General features: G+C 43.0%; 1 protein-coding gene across 1 annotated transcript; it reads left to right on the top strand.

Moving 5' to 3' along the window:
* Positions 1-2,220: 2,220 nt before the first annotated feature.
* Positions 2,221-12,927, top strand: LOC141955001 (zinc fingers and homeoboxes protein 1-like). The gene is made up of 7 exons (XM_074895074.1): positions 2,221-2,245; positions 2,595-2,692; positions 4,805-4,831; positions 7,424-7,566; positions 8,356-8,874; positions 11,151-11,283; positions 12,901-12,927. The coding sequence occupies exons 1-7, from the start codon at positions 2,221-2,223 to the stop codon at positions 12,925-12,927; spliced, it is 972 nt and encodes a 323-aa protein (XP_074751175.1).
* The last annotated feature ends 8,682 nt before the right edge of the window (positions 12,928-21,609 follow it).

Genomic DNA, 21,609 nt, shown 5'->3' with positions numbered 1-21,609 from the left:
GTCGCTCAAGGGCAGTCCTGAAGCCCTGCATATATTTCTTCAATGTAGCAATTTTTTTTCTAACTCTAGATTTGTTTCTCATTGTTCCTGCAAGACAGCAGTATTGCAGTAAGTCAGCTCAGTGTAATGCATGTTATTACAGCAGAGGTCTACAGCAGCCAAGGCTGCTTAAGTGGTGTCCTACAGGAGTTGCCACCTGCGTTACTTAGCCCTGCCCAGTCCTGAAAACCACAGTAGTAAAGTTTTAACCTAGAGAGGTAACAAATCCACTGTGGTTTCCACACCCTGGTTTCATCATGAGTAGCAATTAAGCAACAAGTGTAACTGTGGCCATGGGAAGTTAATGAATTTTCAGAAAAACTGATAAAACTGAAAAAAAGGGCATAGAAGAAGGTATACAAACTTCACTGTGCCTAACACCGAATCTGTTGGGGTTTTTTACAGTTAGAACAGTAGACTGAGGATACCACACTTTGCCATGACTTCTGCATCCAGCTTGTATCTTCAGACCATGAAGGTACAACCTTGGTGCTTGTACTACACGGCTGAGTGAAGAGGTTCAGACACATGATTCACATCAGTACTGGAAATGTGCAGGCTTGTGCAGGAAGATCTTTGCTTTAGGATTCTCCCTGGCATCTGATCACCTTCTTCCTGACTCTCCAGAAACCTTTTTTCCTATTCTGTTTTCAACAGATTCTGGTCAAAACCGAGGGTGTATTCATTTTGTTCATCATTTGTCATGCTAGACAGAAAATAGTTGCAAAACCCATTAACAGCTGAACACATCTGTGTGTGGTGCACCCTCTTGGCAATAACAACTTTTCTGGGTTTTGTGAGGCCTGAGGGGGAAGGATTATGGCCTAGTTAACATGGCTTGCCAGGGTTTTGAAAGGTTGCACTGTTTTAAGGTAGAGCAGGCAAATGAACCATCTTTTGGGGGTTATGTCTTCTCCTGACTGTCCTAAGGACCCCTAAAAAACTTCTGGCTTCTGCTAATAACAAACAATTCTTGCTCTTTGATTTCCATGATGCATGACCCTTCACCTCCCCACTCATTTTCGTTGCATCTTACTAGAACTGTGGGGTGACTTGATAACTTCTAAAGGAACCAGATTCCATGGTTCTGCTCTTCTGGAGAGATGAGAATGCAGAAGGACATTCCCTGCCTGTTGAACTCAGTGCCTGTTTGAAGCAGTGCTGCCTGGGATCACCTCTTCCTGCCCGGTTTCTTGCCTGATGCCCTTCTGCTCGGCCCCTGGCCTCTGTGCTCACATGTTAATACTGCCCTAGTTTCAACGTACTCTTCTCTTTCCACAGTGTGTGAGGGTGCCAGAGCACTTTTCCCCTTCAAGAGTAAGGACTCATTTTAGTTCCTGTATTTGCCTTTGCTCAGTCCTGTTTTACCTTCCTCGAGGACGGATCTAGGTTAGCAAATGTAGCTTCTTGCTCACATTTGGCTGAACTGGCTTCTCAGCTAGCTTGAGATGGATGTTCATTCTGATCTACCAGGACTTTCTTTAAAGATGTACTGAGTTTGAGACAAGTATTATTTTTCTGAAATTTGGGTCAGTAGCTCTGGCTCAGGGGGTCAGGCTTCTGTCACCCTCAGTATGACCACTTACTGTTCCAGGACGATTGCTCTTGAGCTCTGCAGTTGCATCTCATACCATCATAGTAAGATATGCTAGAGCTCATCTGAGCTCATCAGAACTTTAACTGCAGATTTGTTTGCAGTTTGTAGTAGTGGTAACCTCTGTATGGCCCTAGCCATGAAATGTTATTTGTATTACCCTCCCGAGTTGGTCATGGACAATATCTCCTTATGTGTGACACTATGCTAAGAGGATGAAAGATGGTCTCTGCTGTAAAGAGCTTGCAATCTAAATAAAAAGCAAGAGACAAGGACACAGTGAGACAATGTCAGAAAATAAAGAGCTGCTCCCCTCTTTTCATGTTTAGGGAGAAGCCTATGACTGTCAAGAAAACTAATCTTCCCTCAAGGTATGAATATTTCACAGTGTCTGGAAGAATCCACTTAAGATTCAGGAGCCGCCCATCCTTTGAGGAGTGCTCGCTGTGGGCCTTACTGCCCTCTTCACTGCAGGCAGCTCTCTTGCTTTGAGGAGGGAACTAGTCTCTCCTTTGCTTTCTTCCAAGAGCAGCTACTTTCCAGCATATTTTAATAAAGCTCTAAACCATGTGAGAGCTGCATGGTCGATGTGTGTGGATAGTGCCTACCAAGGTAGGGCCCTAGTTGCTGACCAAGGTTTCTTGTTTCTACTGTGTGCTTGATGGTCTCTGAAAACTTTGTGGTGTACATGCTCCTGGCACAAGAGTGGCTGGACTGTGGCGAGGACCCATGGAGGCTATCACAATACAGATAACATCAGTAATTAGAGAAGCACTGGGGGAGAATTCTTCCAAATTAATTTTGCCTCAGAGTAGACTGGAAAACGAGGAGAAGAAGGGCTGTCGGGATCTAGACAAGCTTCATCTGCCATGCTGTATTTTCTTTCCTTGGCCAAGAGGCTCAGGCAATAGAGCAGTGTGACAAATTCCTGCCTATCGCTTGACTTGTCTTCACCACCCAGGCTGTGGGCTCTGGGCTCACCCTGACTGCAAGATGAAGCATGCTAGCCTGCCCCCAGTTACCGAGGTTGAAGCTGGGTCACAGCACCTCACCACCAGCGTAAGGAAGCATGCTCGTGTAAACAGCTACAGTAGCTTTGCTGATGCACGGGAACTTGTTCATCAACCACAACTTACTGGGGCCCGTTTGTTCTCTTGGTCTGATGTTCATGTGCAGAGCTGGTGGTTTAGGCTGATGGTGGAGTAATACCTTGGCTGCCTTTAGGAAGAGATTCATCTATGGCTTCTTTTATCCCTGAAGATGCCTACACAGCGCAGCTGCAGCCATGCAGGCTCTTGTAGGGCTCCTGTATCTCTGAGCCCCCTCAAAGCTGCCTCTTCCAGAGATTTCTCCTGTGTGAAGCCAGGGCTAACAGCACCGTAGCAAATCATGCTGTGCAGACTCAGGCAAACAGCTTTACTTAAGTACAGTGGGAATTTGTGTTCTGGCAGCTACATTGATGACTCGGGTCTTAGGGGAGAAATTGAGCAAATCTCCAGTGCTGACAAGGCACAGGAATTTCCTAAAGTTGCATTTTTTAATTTCTGTAATTAATACATGAGGAACCTTTTAAATGTCTGAGGGGAGGCAGGGGGAGAGCCAGGCAAGGGAGGAAGGAGGAAGAGAAGCAATTTTATGCCTGTGATTTATGACTGAAACCATGCAGTCAGCTGCTAGGCCCCCTGTGTGGTGCTCAGGAATCACTGCTCTCCTATCGCTGATTTACCAGACAAAGGCACTCTCTGTTGCAACACAGAGCCTCTGCAGACCACGCTGGTATCCTCAGAGGCCACGGCGGCTGAAACCCCCAGCCCGGGAGGACTCAGCAATCCAAGCTGGCAGCCAACCGGCTTCTCTGGGATTTGCCCCTGGGAGTGCCTTGCTCTTTGTGTTTTACTTTGAGCTGGGGCCACATTTCACTTTGATTACTCATGTTTCTTTTTTGTTTTTTCTTCTTTTTGATTTGTTCTTAATCGTCTTGCTGGATTTTCATGCTTTGCTCGTTAGACTGGTGTGTTGCAGCATGACTGGCAGTCCTGGAGGAGTGGGAAGGGAATAGGTGTGTCCAGTGTCCATGAGACATGCAAAAGAAGCCTCAATCCCCTTTTATTTTTTTGATCAAATCTACCTGCCAAAGTTGAGGTTCTACCCAGGGATTTATGCCAGCTGTTGCTACATCCAGTCATAAATATGGTGGCATGGAAAGATATTTTGGGCATGTATCCACTTAGAACAACAAAAACCCACATGTCTACTTAGAAAGGAAACCTTTAAAATTATGCATACAAGCAGTGCTTTGGCCTCAAAGACCGTTCTGGTATAGCCAGGTTCATTAGTCCATTTTGCAGGTTAAGGAAGTACAAGGATGACTTTTCAGCTCACCCTCTCCAAACCTGCGTGGTGATTAGATGGGACAAAATGGACCTTCCTGGGTGGATGGACTGGCAAGGTGGAAACAGCATTGCAGTACACTTAAAACACAGCACACTCTGTGCATGGTAGTATTGTGAGGCAGGGCAAACAGCTGAGGTAGCTACAACTTCACCTAGGTGCTGTTAATGAGGAATGGTGTGCCTGAAAATCTTTGTCTTGAAGAAGCTCTAGGATCAGTCTTCACTTAGTCATATCCCCTTTTGGGAAACCGTGTCTCAAAAACGCTGAGATTTCTCAAGTTTCCACCTTCTGCTTTGGAGCAGAAGTGAAATCAAATGGAAAAGTTACCAAAATACACTCCCACCCGCCCCCACGTAGGCACTGAGCCAAGATACTAACAGAACAACTCTGCAGTTATGCAATTAATTTATCAAAGCAGCTTGGTTTGACTATTTGTTACAAGATCTTACATTTCCATTACAGTGACTTGTGACCAAACTCCTTGCCAGAGCTGGGGAGGTGCGACAGCCCTGCTGCCTGTCCAGGGGTGCAAACCGCACCCGTTTACCGCCCCCTCCTAACACCGACAGGCAAACGCCAGAAACGGGGAGTCAGCCAGACGCTGCCCTGAGGCCGGGCCTTCCTCTGCTCTTGCTTCGCTCGGCGGGCTCGCCCCTGGAAGGCCGGCAGCACCCGGGCTGCCACCGCCGCCGTTTCCAGCCAGTGCCCCAGCCGGCTCTCCCCTCCAGCCCATGCAGCGGGGGAGAGCATGAGGCCTTCTCAGGGCGCCTGCCCCAGGCACACTACCGGCAGCAGGACTTTGAGGTATTTCCAGGGCTCTCACACGGCCTGGGGGTCTGAGCCGAGCCTGGGCCCTGGTGGGTGGAAGCTGTGGGGATAAACTGGGCTGAGCCTGTGGTCCCTGGTGCGCTGAGGAAACGTGTCTATTTATATAAAAGCCTCCCGGTAGAGCCGTGGCCTGGAGATGCTAGAGTGAGTGGCAGGGTTATATCCAGCTTGGTGGTTCCTCGTTTGTGCGGAAAGCATGACTGGCCCACGGGCAGGGGTGGTGACCTGGTGAAGAGCAGTCCTGCTGGCTGAGCTGCTGCCAGGCCACGATGGGTAACTGTTCTGGCAGGCTCCCCCAGCCAGATGTCATCTTTCCAGGAGTCAGTGTGAAGTCAATGTGAACTGGCCAGAAATGTTGTTCTGCACCCAGAGCTGATCCAGATCAGGCTTGCCCACCTGAGCAGTTCAGTGGTGAGCAGAGCTGGTGTTTGTGGCCGTGAAAGTCATAGTCAGCCAGAGGTGTGTGTGTGGATTTCTCTGCTCCTGGGGATAATACCATGTCCCACAAAGGCTGTCTCATCTCTTGTCAACCACCTGGCTGCTGCTCACCTTTTTCAGAGCTCCCCCTGCTGCCAGGTGAAAGCTGACTGTGGTTGTCAGGCTCGTGACAGTTGTCTTATGAGCCGCCTCATGAATTGCCCCACCTCTCTGTTGCTCTCTCTCTCTGGATGGCTGGTTGTGCCTTTGGGGTGCATTTACGTTTCTGTTTCTGCTCCTGCCTGATGTAGTCCTAGATCCTGTCCTCACTGCCTACTTTCTGAGCCTCATTCCTGATCATCCATGCTCTCCTGCCTTTATAGTCGTAGTTGCAGGATCCAGTCTTTTGTTACCTTGTTCCTGGTTGAAACCAGCCACTTCCGCCCTTGTTTCAGCTGTAATAGCTTCTTGTTCCAGGCTATATGGTTTGCATTACAGGCTCCCTGATTTCAAAGCCCTCAGGCCAGCTTCTAACTCCACTCCTTCTGCCTTGCCCACTGGATTTGTGGACCTTTTTGTATATCTCAGCTGGCACTGACTTCTGCTTTTTAATGTTATTCCAGTGCTACTGCTGCCTTGTCTATACACAACAGATGCTTGCCAGTCTCAGCTGAGACACCCTGAATGGATTCATAAAAGTGTGCTGAGAAGAAAGATGCCTCAGACGGAGGTCAGACATGGCTGCTGACCCTCAGGAAGAGCAGATTGCTTCTTGCTGTGTGCTGTGGTGCCCTCTCAGTGTAGAATGACACCCCTTCAGATCTCCTAGTGGAACAGACCATTGGTCCCTAACCCATTTCTGTCATGATGATCCATGTTAAAAATGTCTAGTCTTCAGTCCTATTGCTTAGCCTGGATCACTGTGACAGGACCAGAACCAGACTGCACATAAAATTACAGATTTGAGAGCACTGACCCTAGAAAGGGGGCTGGAAATGAATACATGGGGGTAGTAATCTCTTTGTTTGTTGTGAATACACTTTTATGTCAGCCTAGGCCACGTGATAAGAAATGCCAGGGACAGCAGTGATCTAAGCTGTGCCCATTTTTAAGATACAGGTGACTGTAGAATCTACTTGGAATTCGTAATGCCTGATTCTTGCCAGGTTATATCACTTTGTCCCGTAACAAGGCAAACAGGGGTGTCTTGCATTCCTTCTGTGATCCGTTTTGACCAGTGGCTGCTGCATTCTCTGGACAGAAGGGAGATGTCTCTTTTGGTCGAGAAGGAATGCAAGCTTAACACCAAGGAAGAAAAATATTTCAGCCATTTTGCTAGGAAGTATTTAGGGTATGTTGCCTGGAAGCTCTTTGTGTTAGAACCATTCAATTTTGCAAGGAATAATTAAATATTCATTGTGAGAGATTGGAGAATAAGCACTGCTCTTTAGTCTTCTGGTCTGAGCACTCACATGGAGGGGGAGGAACCAAGATCCCAGCCTTAGCTTCACTGAATACGTAATTTAATGTATTTAAATGTTAATTGGAGCCCCGTTGAATGCCCTGAGCATTAAGCTACAGAAGTATTGCTCATTCTTGTCTTTTTCCTTAACCCAATTAATATATAATTATTTTGTGCAAATTAGAACCACCCTACAGGAATGATAAAGATTCACCTTCCTTGCTGTATTCTCCGACTTGCTGATTATTCATGTGAGGTGAGGTACCTGCAGGTTCAAACCTTCCTGTGGACAATGATATGAATTTGAAACAAGGTCTTCCAAATTTAGGTTAAGTGCTCTGATCATTGAGTTGGTGGCTGGGGGAGGTACATCTTGCGTTGCAGATGATCCCTTCTGGATCAGTCCTGGTGAGGGAGAGGTGGACTGATGTGTAGTAAATCCTGCCAGGGCTTAAGCACGAGTTAGGATTGAGGTTGCTCATCACTGTCTAGATTTGACTGTGTAGTACCAGGGCCCTCGTCTGTTGCTGGCATAGGTGATAGCTGAGTCTGGAGAAATGAGAATGTGGACTTCAGCTCCTGAATTCCCTTTGTGACTGTAGTCATAACCAAAGCGTACTGTCAGGCTTGCCTTTAAATGAAAATCTCTTACTGTTTCGTTTGGCTTTTCTTTTTGTCGACACTACTAGAAAGCCCTGTGTGAATATTCAAACTGCTTACTACTCTTACCTCCCAGTAACATTGCAATGAGACAAGATGTCCAAGAGGGCCAGGCTCGGTGTTTATGTCGCTTAGGAAGGCATAAGGAGGCTCTGGATATTGCAGAAAAAATGGTAAATAATGCAATCGTTCTTTTAGATTTTGAATATTAAAATATTGCCAGTAGTTCCTTTATATGGACTATTTTCTGGAAAAATAATCTTCATGTGTACAATCCTTCAGGATGTTCAGTGCTCAGAGTATTTGGTAAACAGAGGGTAACTGTCACTGCAGATATAATCACTCTTTATAAATCAGAACACCCTGTACCACAATGAGCTCCCTGTGCAGGGAGGCTGCTAGTCCTGGAAGGGACTAAATATCATGCCCTGCCAGGCAGAATTAATGTAATGTAATAGGAAGTATAAGAAAGGGGATAAATGAATGCTTAAATCTTTGCACTATAAAAGGACGGCTCAAAACTCCCTTTTATTTCCATATACTCGCTGCCAAGCTGCCACCAAGAAGAGTATCTCACCACAAATTGAGTTTTTCCCATAAAGGAAAAAGTCCAGAGGCTCTAGAGTCTGCTAGAGTTTTACTGCTGCTGTTTATTTTACATAAAAGGTGTTTACGCTACAAAGAAGGGCAGCTGTATAAAACTCTGAAAGCATATAAACAAATGACAGCATTTGAGCCTCCTTGCCTTTCAGACTGGGACAGGGCAGCTGAAGGGAATGCTGTCAGCTTCATCGTGCATGATCTCTATCATGTATCGTTTAAAATTAAGAGCGCAGTTTTGTACAATTGAAAAATTACCTCTAGTGATATATGTGTGTCATTATTAAGGGAGACATTTTCTTAGGCTCTGAATGATGATTCTGTTCCACTCCTGGTTTTAATCTATTATCTTTTGTTTCTGGAGAAGCAGTGCTACTAACACAGATCACTTAACAATGGTTCTCAACCTGCAGTTTTCCATTTACCAGGGTCTGGAAAATGTAGAAAAAAAGATCACATGCCTGCAGCAACTGATCTGCTTACATCCTTTCAACCCTTGGTACTGGAAGTTACTTGCTGAAGTTTATATGAGCCTTTTACAGAGCTTGTCTTCATCAGTCATTCCAGAAACAAATATAAATCAGTCTGAAGAGGTTATTGTAAGGGGTGGTAGTTTCAAAACATCGACTGGAAGAGAGATTAATTTGCAGCCTCACAGATCAGACAGCCAGAAAGAAGACGCTTGGTCCGGCCTTGCTACAGAAACCAAGAGTGAGAATGCAGTGACTTGTAGCAGCAGCCAGGCTGTAAAAGAATTCCTCTGCGCTTCAGAAGAACTGGAAAGGATGGACGAAGGGGAACACACAGCCTCTGAGTCCTGGGAGCAGAACATGTCGAAGAAAGTTGGGATAAAGGCATGTGCCTCATTTATTAGAGCAAGGTAACTAAATGTATTCTTAGAATAATGTTAACTTTGCCCAATCGAGAACAATTTAAAGCATATTTTTCCCAGCCTTAATATAATATAATAAATAAAAATATTTATTTTCAGTTTACATTTTCAATTAAATGTTTGTTTTGGCATTGGCAATGCTAACTTAGAAGCACTCTGCTCTTGCTTCAGATCTTAAAAAACCAAATCCACAGCATGGTAGCTCCTGAGTGAAAAGAGTAAACCAGCGTCATACACTGTTGAGAAGTAAAGCGTTTTTTAATGGCCTTATTATATTAATCTTTTCAAGTAATTATATACAAAAGGGCTTGTTCTTCAACAAATGCTTCTGTTAGAGCATGGCTGTTTCCTGGTTTGGTATTAAAGATGCAGCAGCAGAAGTGCCCCAAAGGGAAGGCTAGCCAGTCTTCCTTCTGCGAGTGCCACCTGTCTTATTTGCTTGAAGCCTCATGCTTGAGCAAAAATATATTTTGTAATAATACCCCAATCTGCATAATGGATGAGGTTGAAAAATGAACTCTGTGACAGCTGATTGACAGGCCTGCATTAAAATGCTCTTTCCTTTTCTTCCCTCTGTTCCTAAAACTCTTGCACACAACAAAAATCCCCAAAGCGTAATCTGTCAAAGAGATAATTAGGAACTGGTTTTGTTAAAATAGTCTTGGATTTTTTCCCCCCCTCTTGCCTCTCAGTAATGTATGAGTCACTGAGAGTATTTAAAGCCATTTTATGAACTTCCACAAATGTTGACAGCGAACACCTGTTAGGGCAAGATTTAAGAAATGTAAAAAAAGATATAGTAGCTTCTAATTGTACTCAGGCTAAGAGATGGTGACTGTAATTGCTACTTGGGAGAAGTTAATAAATGTAGTACTGATATTTAATATTAAAGCTACATTCATATTAAAATAATCTGTGTTGCTTGTTTTGGTGTGTATAGTTCAGCATTGAGACAATTAAAAATTGTGGTATTTGCTTGCTTGGCTGCACAGTTTCACAAAATGTTATTGTGGTTTATATTTGCAGATACACTTGTCCAGGGTAAACTTGTCCCCTGCTCAGGGCTTATGCATTAAATAGGTTGTCTAATATTTTCAGGTCTGTTGGATTTTAAGTGCATGTTGCATAAACAGGTACAAGGTAAATTGCACCTGGAAAGGGGATGTTGGTATTGCTTTTTGTAGGAAATAAGGTTCTGTGTTAAAACATCATGAGCTCTTCTAGTTTTGTCAACCAAAAAAAAAAAAAAAAAAAAAAAAAAATTGGATAAATTGTTTTGTTTAATTTTTATTCTTTTTTTTACATTATGTTGATGCAAATTTTGAAACAAAAATGCTTTACAAATTAAAAATACTTTCTGTTTTTACTTTGAATTTCCCAGTCAAAACTTTATTGAAATTACAAATGGTTTACTGGCTCAGACTTATAAATTTTGATGTTTATAATGCTCAACTTTAATCTAAGATTTTCTCTTCATAAAAATACACTCCGTTATTGTAACACCTGCTTTGTTTAACCTTGGTAAATGTGATACAATTTGTTGTCCTATATGCATAAAGCTTGAGTTAAACATAGTTTCAGTCATGATACTGCTAAGTTCTAGTAGTCTCTTGGTTGAATATAGTTAGATATTTCCTCTGCTGACGTGTTTTACAGTCCTTGTGTGAGGATGACTCTGGAAACTGCCACTGCGCTCTCTGGTCGAGCAGTTGGTGATGGGGTCCCTCAGTGACACAAACCCACATTGTGAGCACAATGTCTAACCTTCACCAAATCATGGTGGTGACTTCTGGGGCACTGCCTTGAATATAAAACGGTGGTGAAAGCTGTTAGAAAATATTCCAGGGTTGGCCTATGTGGGGAGAATGAGATTTGTCTAAACCCCCAAAATTTCTAGCTTTTCAGGTTACAAAGTCAATCACTGCCATAGGCAAAAATGCACTGCTGTCTTGTTAGGCCTTAATAAGGATGTGGGACTCCTGATGTACTACAGTTAATGCTAGCAGATCCAAGCTTCACTTTGAAATTGTGTGATGGATGCATGGAGAGAAAAATGTTTGCACTTCTCAGTACTTCTGTGGTAGCAGGGGTATACCATACCCATAGTAGATTGATATGGATGTATTCACTTCTTTGCAGGTTTTGCAGTTAGCAAAAGTCAGGAAGAAGAGCCGTTCTTAAGTATTGTATTTTGGTTGGTTTTAGGTTTGCTGACTTGCTCTTTTGCCAGCTGTGCCTTTTTTGAACTGCCTTTTTTGTTTCAGGCTTTTACTTCAGCTTACTCGGTTACAGCAGTCATCCTTTGCGTTAGAAAATAACATAGAAGGTCAAAAAGAAATTGATGACAAAGTGGCACGACTTGGTTTCGGTGAAAACTCCTTGCTGTTGATGATCAAGGTAAGGGGATGTTTCACAGTGTGCAAGTTCTCAGCTACACGTAGGCTGGTTGAGGTACCTGAGCCAGTTCAGGCACAAAGTGTCTGTAAGCATGACACTCCCCTCAGGTAATTAACTGTGCCAGGAAACATGGTAAATTAGCTGGGACCAGTTGTCCTGGTAGTGCATTATCTGGAACTGACAGTGATAGCTATATAGCTTTTGGGAATGTTCAGGGTTGTTAAGTTTCTCACTGGATGTGTACTTGCAGATGCATCATCACTGTGAGTTTCTTGGGATGCAGATTTTATCTCAGGAATTTTAGATACCACAGAGTGAATCACAAGTATGAAATGGAAGTGGAGATTACTTTGATGACCACAGCAGTATTAAACACTTCCAGAAAAAGTATTAAACATTTTCAGAAGATGACAGAGACATCCTTTTACATTATTTCTTTGTCCTGTTTGATGTACTGGATTCTATTTTTAAAGAAATACAAAGGGGGAGAGTAACATTGCATGACTTTATTCATAGAGATTAAACATTTTTAGTGCCATTTATAGAATTTCTGACTTTTATTTTAAGGAATAAAAGGAAGCTAGTGAGATTCTAACTTCGCTGTCAGTCTTACAGCTTTAAGTTAGTGAGCACCAAGCCGTTGCCAGGGTGGCGGTAAGTCCTGTGGGATTTCACCGTAAGAGGGCAGCAGCATGTAGACTATCTCAGGTTTTGGGAAGCTTGGAAAAGAAACTTGTTTCCTTGCTTCCCTTGACACCTCCAGGAGGAGATGAGTGTTGGTGCCTTTGCAAGGTGAGCACTGAATGCAGAGCATTGGTGTTGAGAGATCCGCTGGCGCTCAGAGAGTAAAAGTCTCCCTGCACAAGCGTAGCCAGAAGCTGGGCGGGGTTGTGCAGCTCTGTAGCTTGGGCACTCAGTTCTCGGTGGTTACAGCAGAGTGCAACAGGCAGACAACTTGATCGTGACTTGGAAACTTCTGCATGGCATGTGGTTCATGTGTCAAGGGCTTTTCTTGTAAAAATCTGTTATCAATGTCATATTTGTTGTTTTCTCTGCAAGTTATTTTCTTGTTTCTCATCTTTCTGACTGAACAAGATCAGCAGGCATAAAAAAAAAGTGTATCTTCAGTTGCTTTGGTTTCCTGTGGATAAATGCTGTCCTCTCGAAGGAAATCTTTTATTGTTCCTCTGAAGGCAGTTATAAATGGAACAGAAATAGGAGAAAAACTCTACTAACTAGTTTTTAATCCCAGGACATGCATGTTCAAACTTGATTGCTCCTCAGAACCAATTTTGAAATAACAGGCTTTGGTTTTTTTCATTAAAAGACAAGTTTATATGAAAGACTTTGCTGCAATAATTTTTTAAAAGGATATCAAGTTATCCACAAGAAAAGCATGGCAGAGAGGAGCTTTAGCTTTGGAAGCTGATTTTCCACCCCCCCCGCCAAGAACTACTTCTTGGTGTAGAAGCAGTCCGAGGCTCGCCTGCCATTAGTTGTAACACTATCAAGACAGGAGAATTGAAAGAACAAACTTGCCTAAATGAGGCAGAATTTCCTTCTCAGCTCAACAGATGTGTTTCAGATAAAAGTGTTCTTATTTCCTTCTTTTCCTAGGAATTTTCCTCTGGCAAAATTGTATGATTCAAGGGACACTGTTTAAGATCAATGCGAAAAAAACATGTTGCCCTGTTCAGACTCTAGCTTTGATGAAAGCATGGAAATATTAAGTGAAAATGTCAGTCGAAGACACTTGATGAGGTATTGTATTTTGAGATGTCCAATCTCTGTTCATTTTATAGAATGAAGAGGAAAAGTGAAAGCATGCACAATGAGTCACATCATGATAAATCTACAGCTAAAAATCTGTGGGTGTATATGATTATGTTAATGTCAGTGCCAGTATCTTAGAACTAGAATCACTCTTCTTAGGAAATGTCTTTTGCTTGTATAAAAACCATGCCTCTTTCCCCAAATCCCTTGAGACTTCTCGTCCACTTTGGTTTGGTTTTGGAGATTATTTGCCCGACCCTGAGACTTAAAGATTTGCAGGTTTAGGGAACGTCCATCCCTATAAAACTCTTTGCACATGATAGACAGCAGACTTGGGGTCTGAATCCGTATGGTCCACAGGCTTTTATTTGCATGATGTGGAGCACTGGATTATAAACCTGAAGTTCCCTAGTCTTGAGGGGGGAACCATACAATGCGGTACGATACGATACAATACTTCTATACAATAATTCTAATCCAGTAATTCTTCTCTCCTCTGCCCTCTTTATTAATGTAGAGAGTTGGCAAAGCCGAACTCAGACCAAAAAAATGAAGACTATAAAGAAGGTAAGTAGTTGTAATTCCTTAGGATTCCTTTTTAGTCTGGTTTCTGAGAAGCATTGCATTTGGTCACTCTATTTAACTTGCCCCCAAAATCTTCTGAACACATCAGCCAGAATCGGCTGAAGTTGTGAGTATTGATATCTCCAAGATAGTGAATTTCCTATGAGTTTTGTGAAGAGAGGTAAGTGCAAATAGGAGGATGTGCTGTTAATTCCTTTCAGGCTGTGGGAGAGCACAGTGTGAATTCCAGCCTGTTCTTAGGCACTGGAGAATCTGTTCCTTAGCCTGGGTTTCTTGGTGACATAGATTTTTCTGGAGTTTGCAGGACACCAAGTAATGGAAAATCTGTCTTGCAGCTAGGAGGGAATGTTGCAGTATTGTCGTGGTTCAGCTAGGATAGGGTTAAGTTTTCTCCCAAGCAGGGGGAAGGGATCTCTAGCCGGGTTATTCACACCATGCTGATGTCAGGTCCGTCATGGCAGTGCGGGAAGCTTTCCTTTGTGGCTTTGGTGGCAGAAAGCACGCATGGCGGGCTGGCTGTATCCTTGCGGTATTTCTCTGTATATCTTTTGTCTCGTTTACTGTCATTACTGTTTGTTGTTGTTACTATCGCTACTGTTGTTGTTCAGATTGTTTTATTACACTGTTGTATTAAACTTCTTATTTTAACCCGGGGTTTGTGCCCTACTTGTGTCTGGGGGTGGGGGAGGGACAACGGCAACGTGGTCTCCGGTCCCAGCAGGGCCTAAACCAACACAAGTATTATCATAGAACAGTTTGGTTGGAAGGGACCTTAAAGATAGATCATCTAGTTCCAACCCCTTGCCATGGGCAGGGACACCTTCCACTAGACCAGGTTGCCCAAAGCCCCATCCAACCTTCCAGGGAGGGGACAGCCACAGCTTCTCTGGGCAACCTGTGCCAGTGCCTCACCACCCTCACAGGAAAGAACTTCTTCCTTATCTCTAATCTGAATCTACCCTCTTTTTTGAAGAGTTTAAAACCGTCACCCCTCGTCCTGTCCCTACACTCCCTGATATCGAGTCCCTCCCCAGCTTTCCTTTAAGTACTGGAAGGCTGCTATAAGGTCTCCCCAGAGCCTTCTCTTCTCCAGGCTGAACACCCCCAACTCTCTCATCCTGTCCTTGTAAGGGAGGTGCTCCAGCCCCCCGGTCATCTTCTGGGCCCTCCTCTGGACCCACTCAAGCATGTCCTTCTTATGCTGCCAGAGCTGGACACAGCACTGCAGGTGGGGTCTGACGAGAGTGGAATAGAGGGGGAGAATTGCCTCCCTTAGCCTGCTGGCCACACTGCTCTTGATGCAGCCAAGGATACAGTTGGTTTTCTTGGCTGCAGATATACATTGCAGTGTCATACTGAGATGCTTCTCACCAACACCCCCAAGCCCTTCTCCACAGGGCTGCTCTCGTTCCACTCATTGCCCAGCCTGTACTTGTGCTTGGGATTCCCCCTACACTTGTGCAGAACCTTGCACTGGGCCTGACAGAAGTTCGTGAGGTTTGCACAGGCCCACCTGTCCAGCCTGTCCAGGTCCCTCTGCATGGCACATCCCTTCCCTCCAGCGAGTCGACTGCACCACCCAGCTTGGCATCATCAGCAGACTTGCTGATGGTGCACTCAGTCCCCCTGTCCATCTCTCCAGCAAACAGATTATTATATATTGCAATATTTTATGATATTGTAATACACTATAATATTGATTTCATTGTAGTGTTGTAATCTTTATTGTTTGTTTATACTATTGAATTAATTATTATAACATGCAAGTTAGAAAATAATTCAGTCAGGAGACGCACAAACCCACTGATGTCAGGAAGGTGTCCCTCTAGCTCAGCGATTCATCTTGGAACTGAATTGCCGTGCTGAGAGCACAGGAAGGCTCAGTGCTCCTAGGCTGTTTGCTGGCAGCTGGGAAAATCCGTTAGCTCCAGGCAGTGTCCTGCTAGCCTTGGGCTGTATGCGGGAAGGGACCTGAAATGCACTTTGTCTGTAGTAATTCAAGTTCTACCTGTGCAATGTACATTGTTATTTAATGAGCTCTGCCTTAGTGTTATTGTTGCTGATGATGAGAGGGAAGCATAGCTGTGTTTATACTGACTATCTCACTGATCTCTCCACTGTTTTAATTATAGTACAAGTAACAAACCCATGGCAAGTGATGGTGTGTGGTAAGTACTGGGCAGATCTTTCTTTGCAAGCAAGCAAGGGTTTGAGTTCTTTGGTATTTGTCTTGAGGAATTTCTTACCTTCTAGAGATTTTGTGTGATGATGGAGAAAATTAAAGTGATGCATGTTTAAACAGTGTACTAAAACCACGCATCTTAATGAGAGACTTCCCACGTAAACAATTTTTTAAAAAAACAATTAGATACAATTTTACATGGATGGAGCAAAAACACTTGATATGGAGTTATATTCGGGAAGAAGTAACTGCATGGAACAAAAGTTGTGTGTTTGTTTTCATCAGAGTGTCTTTTCAGTCTATTAAAAACTTGAGATACAGGTCGTGCTTTTAAGTAGGTAGTTTAAAGAGAAGTAATTTAAGCTGAATGCTGTGGTCACAACAATAACTTCCAATTCAGTATTTGAAGAAAAAACCCCAGTCCACTGCATATTTTCTTTACATTTTATTAGAGCAATGGTGAAATAAAGGGGAATAACGTATTTTCTGCCTCACAACATTTTATATACGAATGCATTTTAGTCACCAGAACATTGAAGATGAGAGCTGAAGCAAAAGCTGCAGGACAAGTCCATGAAGAAAATGAGGCTTTGGAAGTCTGCCGAAGCTGCAGACTTCGACAGAGTCATTACACCGCTACAAATCAGTCTGTTTTGTTTGACAAACTTATAACAAAGTAAGTGGGCTTTTTTTTCACCATCTTGCAAAAGTACTAAAATGAGCCTTATTAGCAAGCCTTTGTGCTATGGCATAATACTGGCTAGGGACTTTCTCCTTTGGACAGCAGAAAAAGGTGCTACTCGTGGCAGCCAGAGCTAGATGTGTTCAGTGGTTAGGCTGAGACATGTCCACGTGCCCCTATGTAAACATTCCGTGCTACCATAGTTACCAGGCTAGTAGGTTCCACCACGTTCCGTAACTTGGAACTTTCTGGATCTTTCTAAGACCTGGTAGTGTTCAGCTGCTGTGGACCAGGTAGGGTCTGCTCCTCCTCCTCCTCCTATGCCCCTATGTCCTGTAATTGTTAATATACGGATTTATATAAGGTGGGAGCCTTTTTACTTCACAGCCAATCTGTTTAACCGATTTTTGGGGGAATACGTGCTTGTGGCTGTTTTAGACTTCCAGACATGCAAGTGTGTGGGGGAGGCTGTCTTTGGAAGGTGCTTCATTTGTAAAGACTCTGGGCACAGTTTACGTTTAAATTACGTTTAATTTTACGTTTAAAATCCCAGTCTGTTTTGGGATTGCCAGGTGCAGAGACCTCTTCACAGTAGAGCATCTCTTATGTGTGGACTGGGTGGATTTGCATGTTGTCTTGTGAACCCAAATGATCACTTTATGTTGTGATTTTTGGTAGCTTTAACTTGCCCTCTGAATCAATTTTCTTAGCATCCAAAGTGCCTTCTTAAATTTTAATTAACTTTTCTTCCATGCTTAATGAATATTTTTATAATGCTTGGTTAAGTTAAGCTACTGAGCAAAGTTTTATACAGCAAGGGAAGTAGTCCTAGTGTTTCTGCTTGTCTGTCAATGTCTTAATTCTCTTTGTGAAGCCCAGATGGACATTGTTTTCTGAAAGGTTTGTCAAGTGTAACAGCAGCAGCATGTTTTTTCCAGCATATATCGTCACGGAAAATCAACTTGAACCTTAAACTACGGTTAAGAGAAGAATAAGTAACCTGTTGTCTGAGGAAGGCTGTGAACTAAAAATGACAATGCTATCATGCAGAACAACTTAAGTGTTATTAAAAACTGCCATAATTTTTTTCTGATGCTATCACCTTCAAAGTTCTTTTTTTCCTACTAAGCCAGACTTTTTTTCAAACTGTTTAGCTAGAGAAAATAAACCTGAAAAGAGTATATGTTTGCAAGTCCTCAAAGCTTGTTCTTAAATCTCTCTATGCTCTTGCATGTCAACTTTTTATCTTAGTACTGCAGAAGCAGTCTTGAAAAAAATGGAGAAGATACGTAGACAGCAAGTGATGGAAGACTGTGAGATGTTCCGCAACACAAAAGTAAGATATTAATTTAATTTACTATTTTTGTATCAGCAGTGTATTTCACATAGGGAAACTAGTTGTAATTTTAATTTAGCTGAAATAACTTCTTCCAAAGAGTAGTGTAGTCTAAAACAACATTTGTTTTTGCTCTGTAATTATAGTATAATATCTTTCTCTTATAGTTATGCTACAGATATGCTCTAAGGGTGGAGGGAATATCTTCTTCAGAAGCCATGAGGTGGCAGTGAGATGCTGAAATCCATGTCTTCTACTACACTTTCTGAATTACCTTACGAATTTTGAATAGACACTGTTACAAACAGCTGTTTTAGGTCTTGGCTTTTCACTTCAAATCTTACTGAAAAATTAATTCATTGATGTTTGCTTCAGCTATGTTTGTTCTTGTGCCAGACTTGCCTGGGAGCTGAAGTACTCCTCTGTCCCTAGAGGAACTTCTGTTAAAATTATACACAGCAATCATATTTTCTATGTCTTATTTTTGCTCTGTTAAATTAAGTTCTTGCTGTCCTTTTGAATGACAGGCACTTCATTTCTTAAACATATTCATAGCCTACTTTTGTACTGTTTTATTTAGATCTGAAATCCTTTTTTTTTTTTTTTTTTTTCCTAATGAAACCATAATTGTCCCTAGTACTTTGTATATCATCTCTGAAATGCCTGTATGATTTTTTTTTGTCTGCTGGGAGATGCTTTTTCTTGTGTTCTGCCACACTCTTGGATTATTAATCTGTGACTGATTGATACACTTTGGTTTTGTATCTGGAGAAGTATTTAACTATCACGTGTCCTAAGTCCTATTTCAGAGCAGAAATTCTTGTCCTGAAATCGTGAGTGCCAGAATGATGTTCCTATTCTCTCTTCTTGTACTTAAATTTCATCTTTTGTGTATATGGAGTACCTCGATAGTGTTAATATAGAGGCTCCAAATATGCCCGTGTTAGGTTTTCTGCATATTTGTGACTGATCTTTCTTGTTTCTTTTAATTAGGGAAATCTTGATATTTACTCCCAAGGAGAGGAAGAAATCCGAACAGGTGGCAAAGAAATAGATGATAAGCCAAATGACATTGTAGGTTAGTTCTGTTTTAGATTTTCTTTACTGTGCTCTAGCCAAAAGCCTTGTCTTAAACAATTGAGATGAGCTGAACTACTGGGTGTTTGTTACCTCTTGAAACATTCTGTATTGTTGTTGACATTACGAGCCATAGTCTTGGACTCTAGGGCTGTAGCGTAGTGTTCTCAGATCAGGTATTCAGAGAAAAAAAAAAAAAAAAAAAAAAAGAAAAAAATCATTGCTTTTGCAAAATGCTTGCAAGATAAAAGGCAAGAGATGGCTGTGGACAGGTGGGAATACAAAGAACTGAACGGTGTTGCTCCGAATGAGAAAGAACGATCTTGCTACAGCACAAGCACGACAGTTTTCATGGTTTTGAACAGCACAGCGAGAGCATTTTGTGGAAGTCAGGTGGGCTGCCAGATGTGTATGGAAAGCTCCTCCCAAGTGTGAAGATCAGCAGGGGAGAAGATAGACGTGTTCCTTTTTGTGTTTATCAGTAGTCAGTGGAAGCTGCTGTCTGGGCAGTTAGTTAGGAGCTGTCATCCTGGTACTCATGGAAATACCATGAGGAATAAGGTTAAATTGTAAAAGGCCATCTTAACTTTATGTTTGAAGTGAGGAGGGGAAGACTTTAAGGTTTTAAGGAGAGTGATAGTTGTGATGAAGGCAGTCAGTGCAATGGCCCTTGCAGGAGTTTTCTGGGTGGAAAAGGAGGGGGTGAGACTGTACTTAAGAACAGAAGAGAATGTGGCAGTAGTTGAGCCCGTCAGTGTTAGATTTTGTGATAGATCTCTGCACACCCACAAGGGAGCTCAGAGGGACAGTGGCAGGAGGGAGAGTCCAAATAATACCCTGCTGGGCTACTGCCAGGGCCATCCCAGGGCCATCAGCCCATCCAAGTCCTATATGCACGAGCCCAGAGGAGCACAGGGGTGCACAGTGAGAGGCAGGGACCCAAATCAAGAAGGAGCAGCTCCCTTGTCTGGGCCCCTCTTGGGGCTGTCCCAGCAGAGCCATCAGCCCCAGTGTGCAGGTGTGAAACCCATCTGGATGAGTCGTTGGGAGCAGCTCTCCAAATGACATTTTGGCCTAAGGGATTACTGCCTAGAGGTGGGACATATTGTAGGATGCAGGGGAAGAGCAGTTTGCACAGGACTTATTATGGGATCTTTAGGGCAGGAACCAAAGGCAGAACAAGGGAGGGGTTGGGATAATTTCAGGAGGAACAAGAGTGGGAAAGTAGAGGGGCAAGAGGATAAAAAGGGCTGGTGACATGTCAACAGTTTGCTGGTCAGCACACTTGACTGATGGTGCCCTGCACCTGATCACCTCTCTGACCATCAGAACTTGAATAAGAGATGATTTGTGCAATAACCAGTGAGGGCAGTATCTTGTACATGTTACACAGACTGTGTGAGACCTGGCGATAGAACCTTACACTGGCAATAGAACCTTACAGAAAGGTTCAAGGTAAATGTCCAGGTGTCATTGAGCCCTGGGGTGATCTTGTTCCTAATCACGAACAGGCCTGAGAACAGTCCGTGGCCTGTCGTTAGGCCTATGATTAGATCTGACCTAGCCTGTGGCTCCCGATCAGACCTTCATGTAGAGCAGTGAGAGAACACTTGGAGCCATAGGAGTGGTCTGGTGAGAGGCTGACCTAAAGAAACCAAGGTAGGACAAGGCACGAACAAAAAGAAACATTAGGTATGCCAAGGCCGTTTGACTGGAGAGGGAGAAGGACAGGGGACTCATCATTTGGAGATTAGGAGTTAGGAGAATATCAACTCACGACTTTAGTAAGAGCAGCTTTAATAGAAGGCATGGGCATTCTAGAGGGAGGAACCGTATGGCTTGGTTCAGGTGTGTGGATCTCAGGCAGTTGGGCAGGAAAGACTTGTCCTTGTAGGTAGTATGTGGAATGGGAAGTAAGAGTGAGGCAATTAGTTTGGGATCAAAGTGCAAACTCTGGAATTTTAATTTAGGAAAAATCTAAAATGTAATTCTATAAGGAAAAGCATGCCAGGAAGGAGTGGGGCAAATATTTCAGTGCTGGTGTAAAGAAGATGAGTGGAGCAAGGGGAAGGACTAGAGAAGCAGAAAAACAGAGAAATTCATGCCTTTAAGAGGAGTATTGGAGTATCAGTGGCTGGGAATGGTAGTGATACCAAAACATTTTTTCAGTTTTCCATGTGCTGTCTATATATCTTGTGTATTACCTTGCATTCAGAAAGCAGTGCAACCTTTTGGGAAGAAAAAAAAAGGGTAGTTCTTTCCAAGGAATGAAATTCACTTACCTGTAGCGAGCGGGTAGGTAAACAGAGTGTGTCCATTCCTCACATGGTGTACAGCTATGAATGTGAGAGGTTGTTATGAATGTTAAGAACCTGCTAGATAATGATACTGCTTTTTTGCACTCTTACCATCTTTCATGAAAAAAACTTTGTTACTTTCCAGAAGCTAGTGGCATGAACTGTATGCCTTCAACATTGTTTTCTGATTGGGGAAATTCAAACCATTGTCCATTGCCCATTGTTGCTCATGTAATCTGTGGCAGAGGCAGCATTTGGAGCTAGATTACAACATGCTTACTCTTACCACTGTAGAGTATTAAAAACATTTCCTTGAAACACTTTCTCAAAAGAACAAGACTTTCTGAAATAGTGGTTTTCATAGGAGCTGCATCTTAGCTAATTGAGATGACAG

This window comes from Athene noctua, unplaced genomic scaffold (assembly GCF_965140245.1).
Source record: "Athene noctua unplaced genomic scaffold, bAthNoc1.hap1.1 HAP1_HAP1_scaffold_66, whole genome shotgun sequence".
In the NCBI taxonomy this organism is placed as follows: domain Eukaryota; kingdom Metazoa; phylum Chordata; class Aves; order Strigiformes; family Strigidae; genus Athene; species Athene noctua.
Note: the sequence above shows the minus strand (reverse complement) of the source record. Positions and strands in the feature narration are given on the sequence as shown.

Bases quoted from the DNA above. Each gene is read 5' to 3' on its own strand.
- LOC141955001 (XM_074895074.1), top strand. From the start codon at position 2,221: ATGTGTGTGGATAGTGCCTACCAAG. The intron at 2,693-4,804 runs GTAAGGAAGCAT...CGCCTGCCCCAG, and splicing joins CACAGCACCTCACCACCAGC to GCACACTACCGGCAGCAGGA. The intron at 11,284-12,900 runs GTAAGGGGATGT...TTCTTTTCCTAG, and splicing joins CCTTGCTGTTGATGATCAAG to GAATTTTCCTCTGGCAAAAT.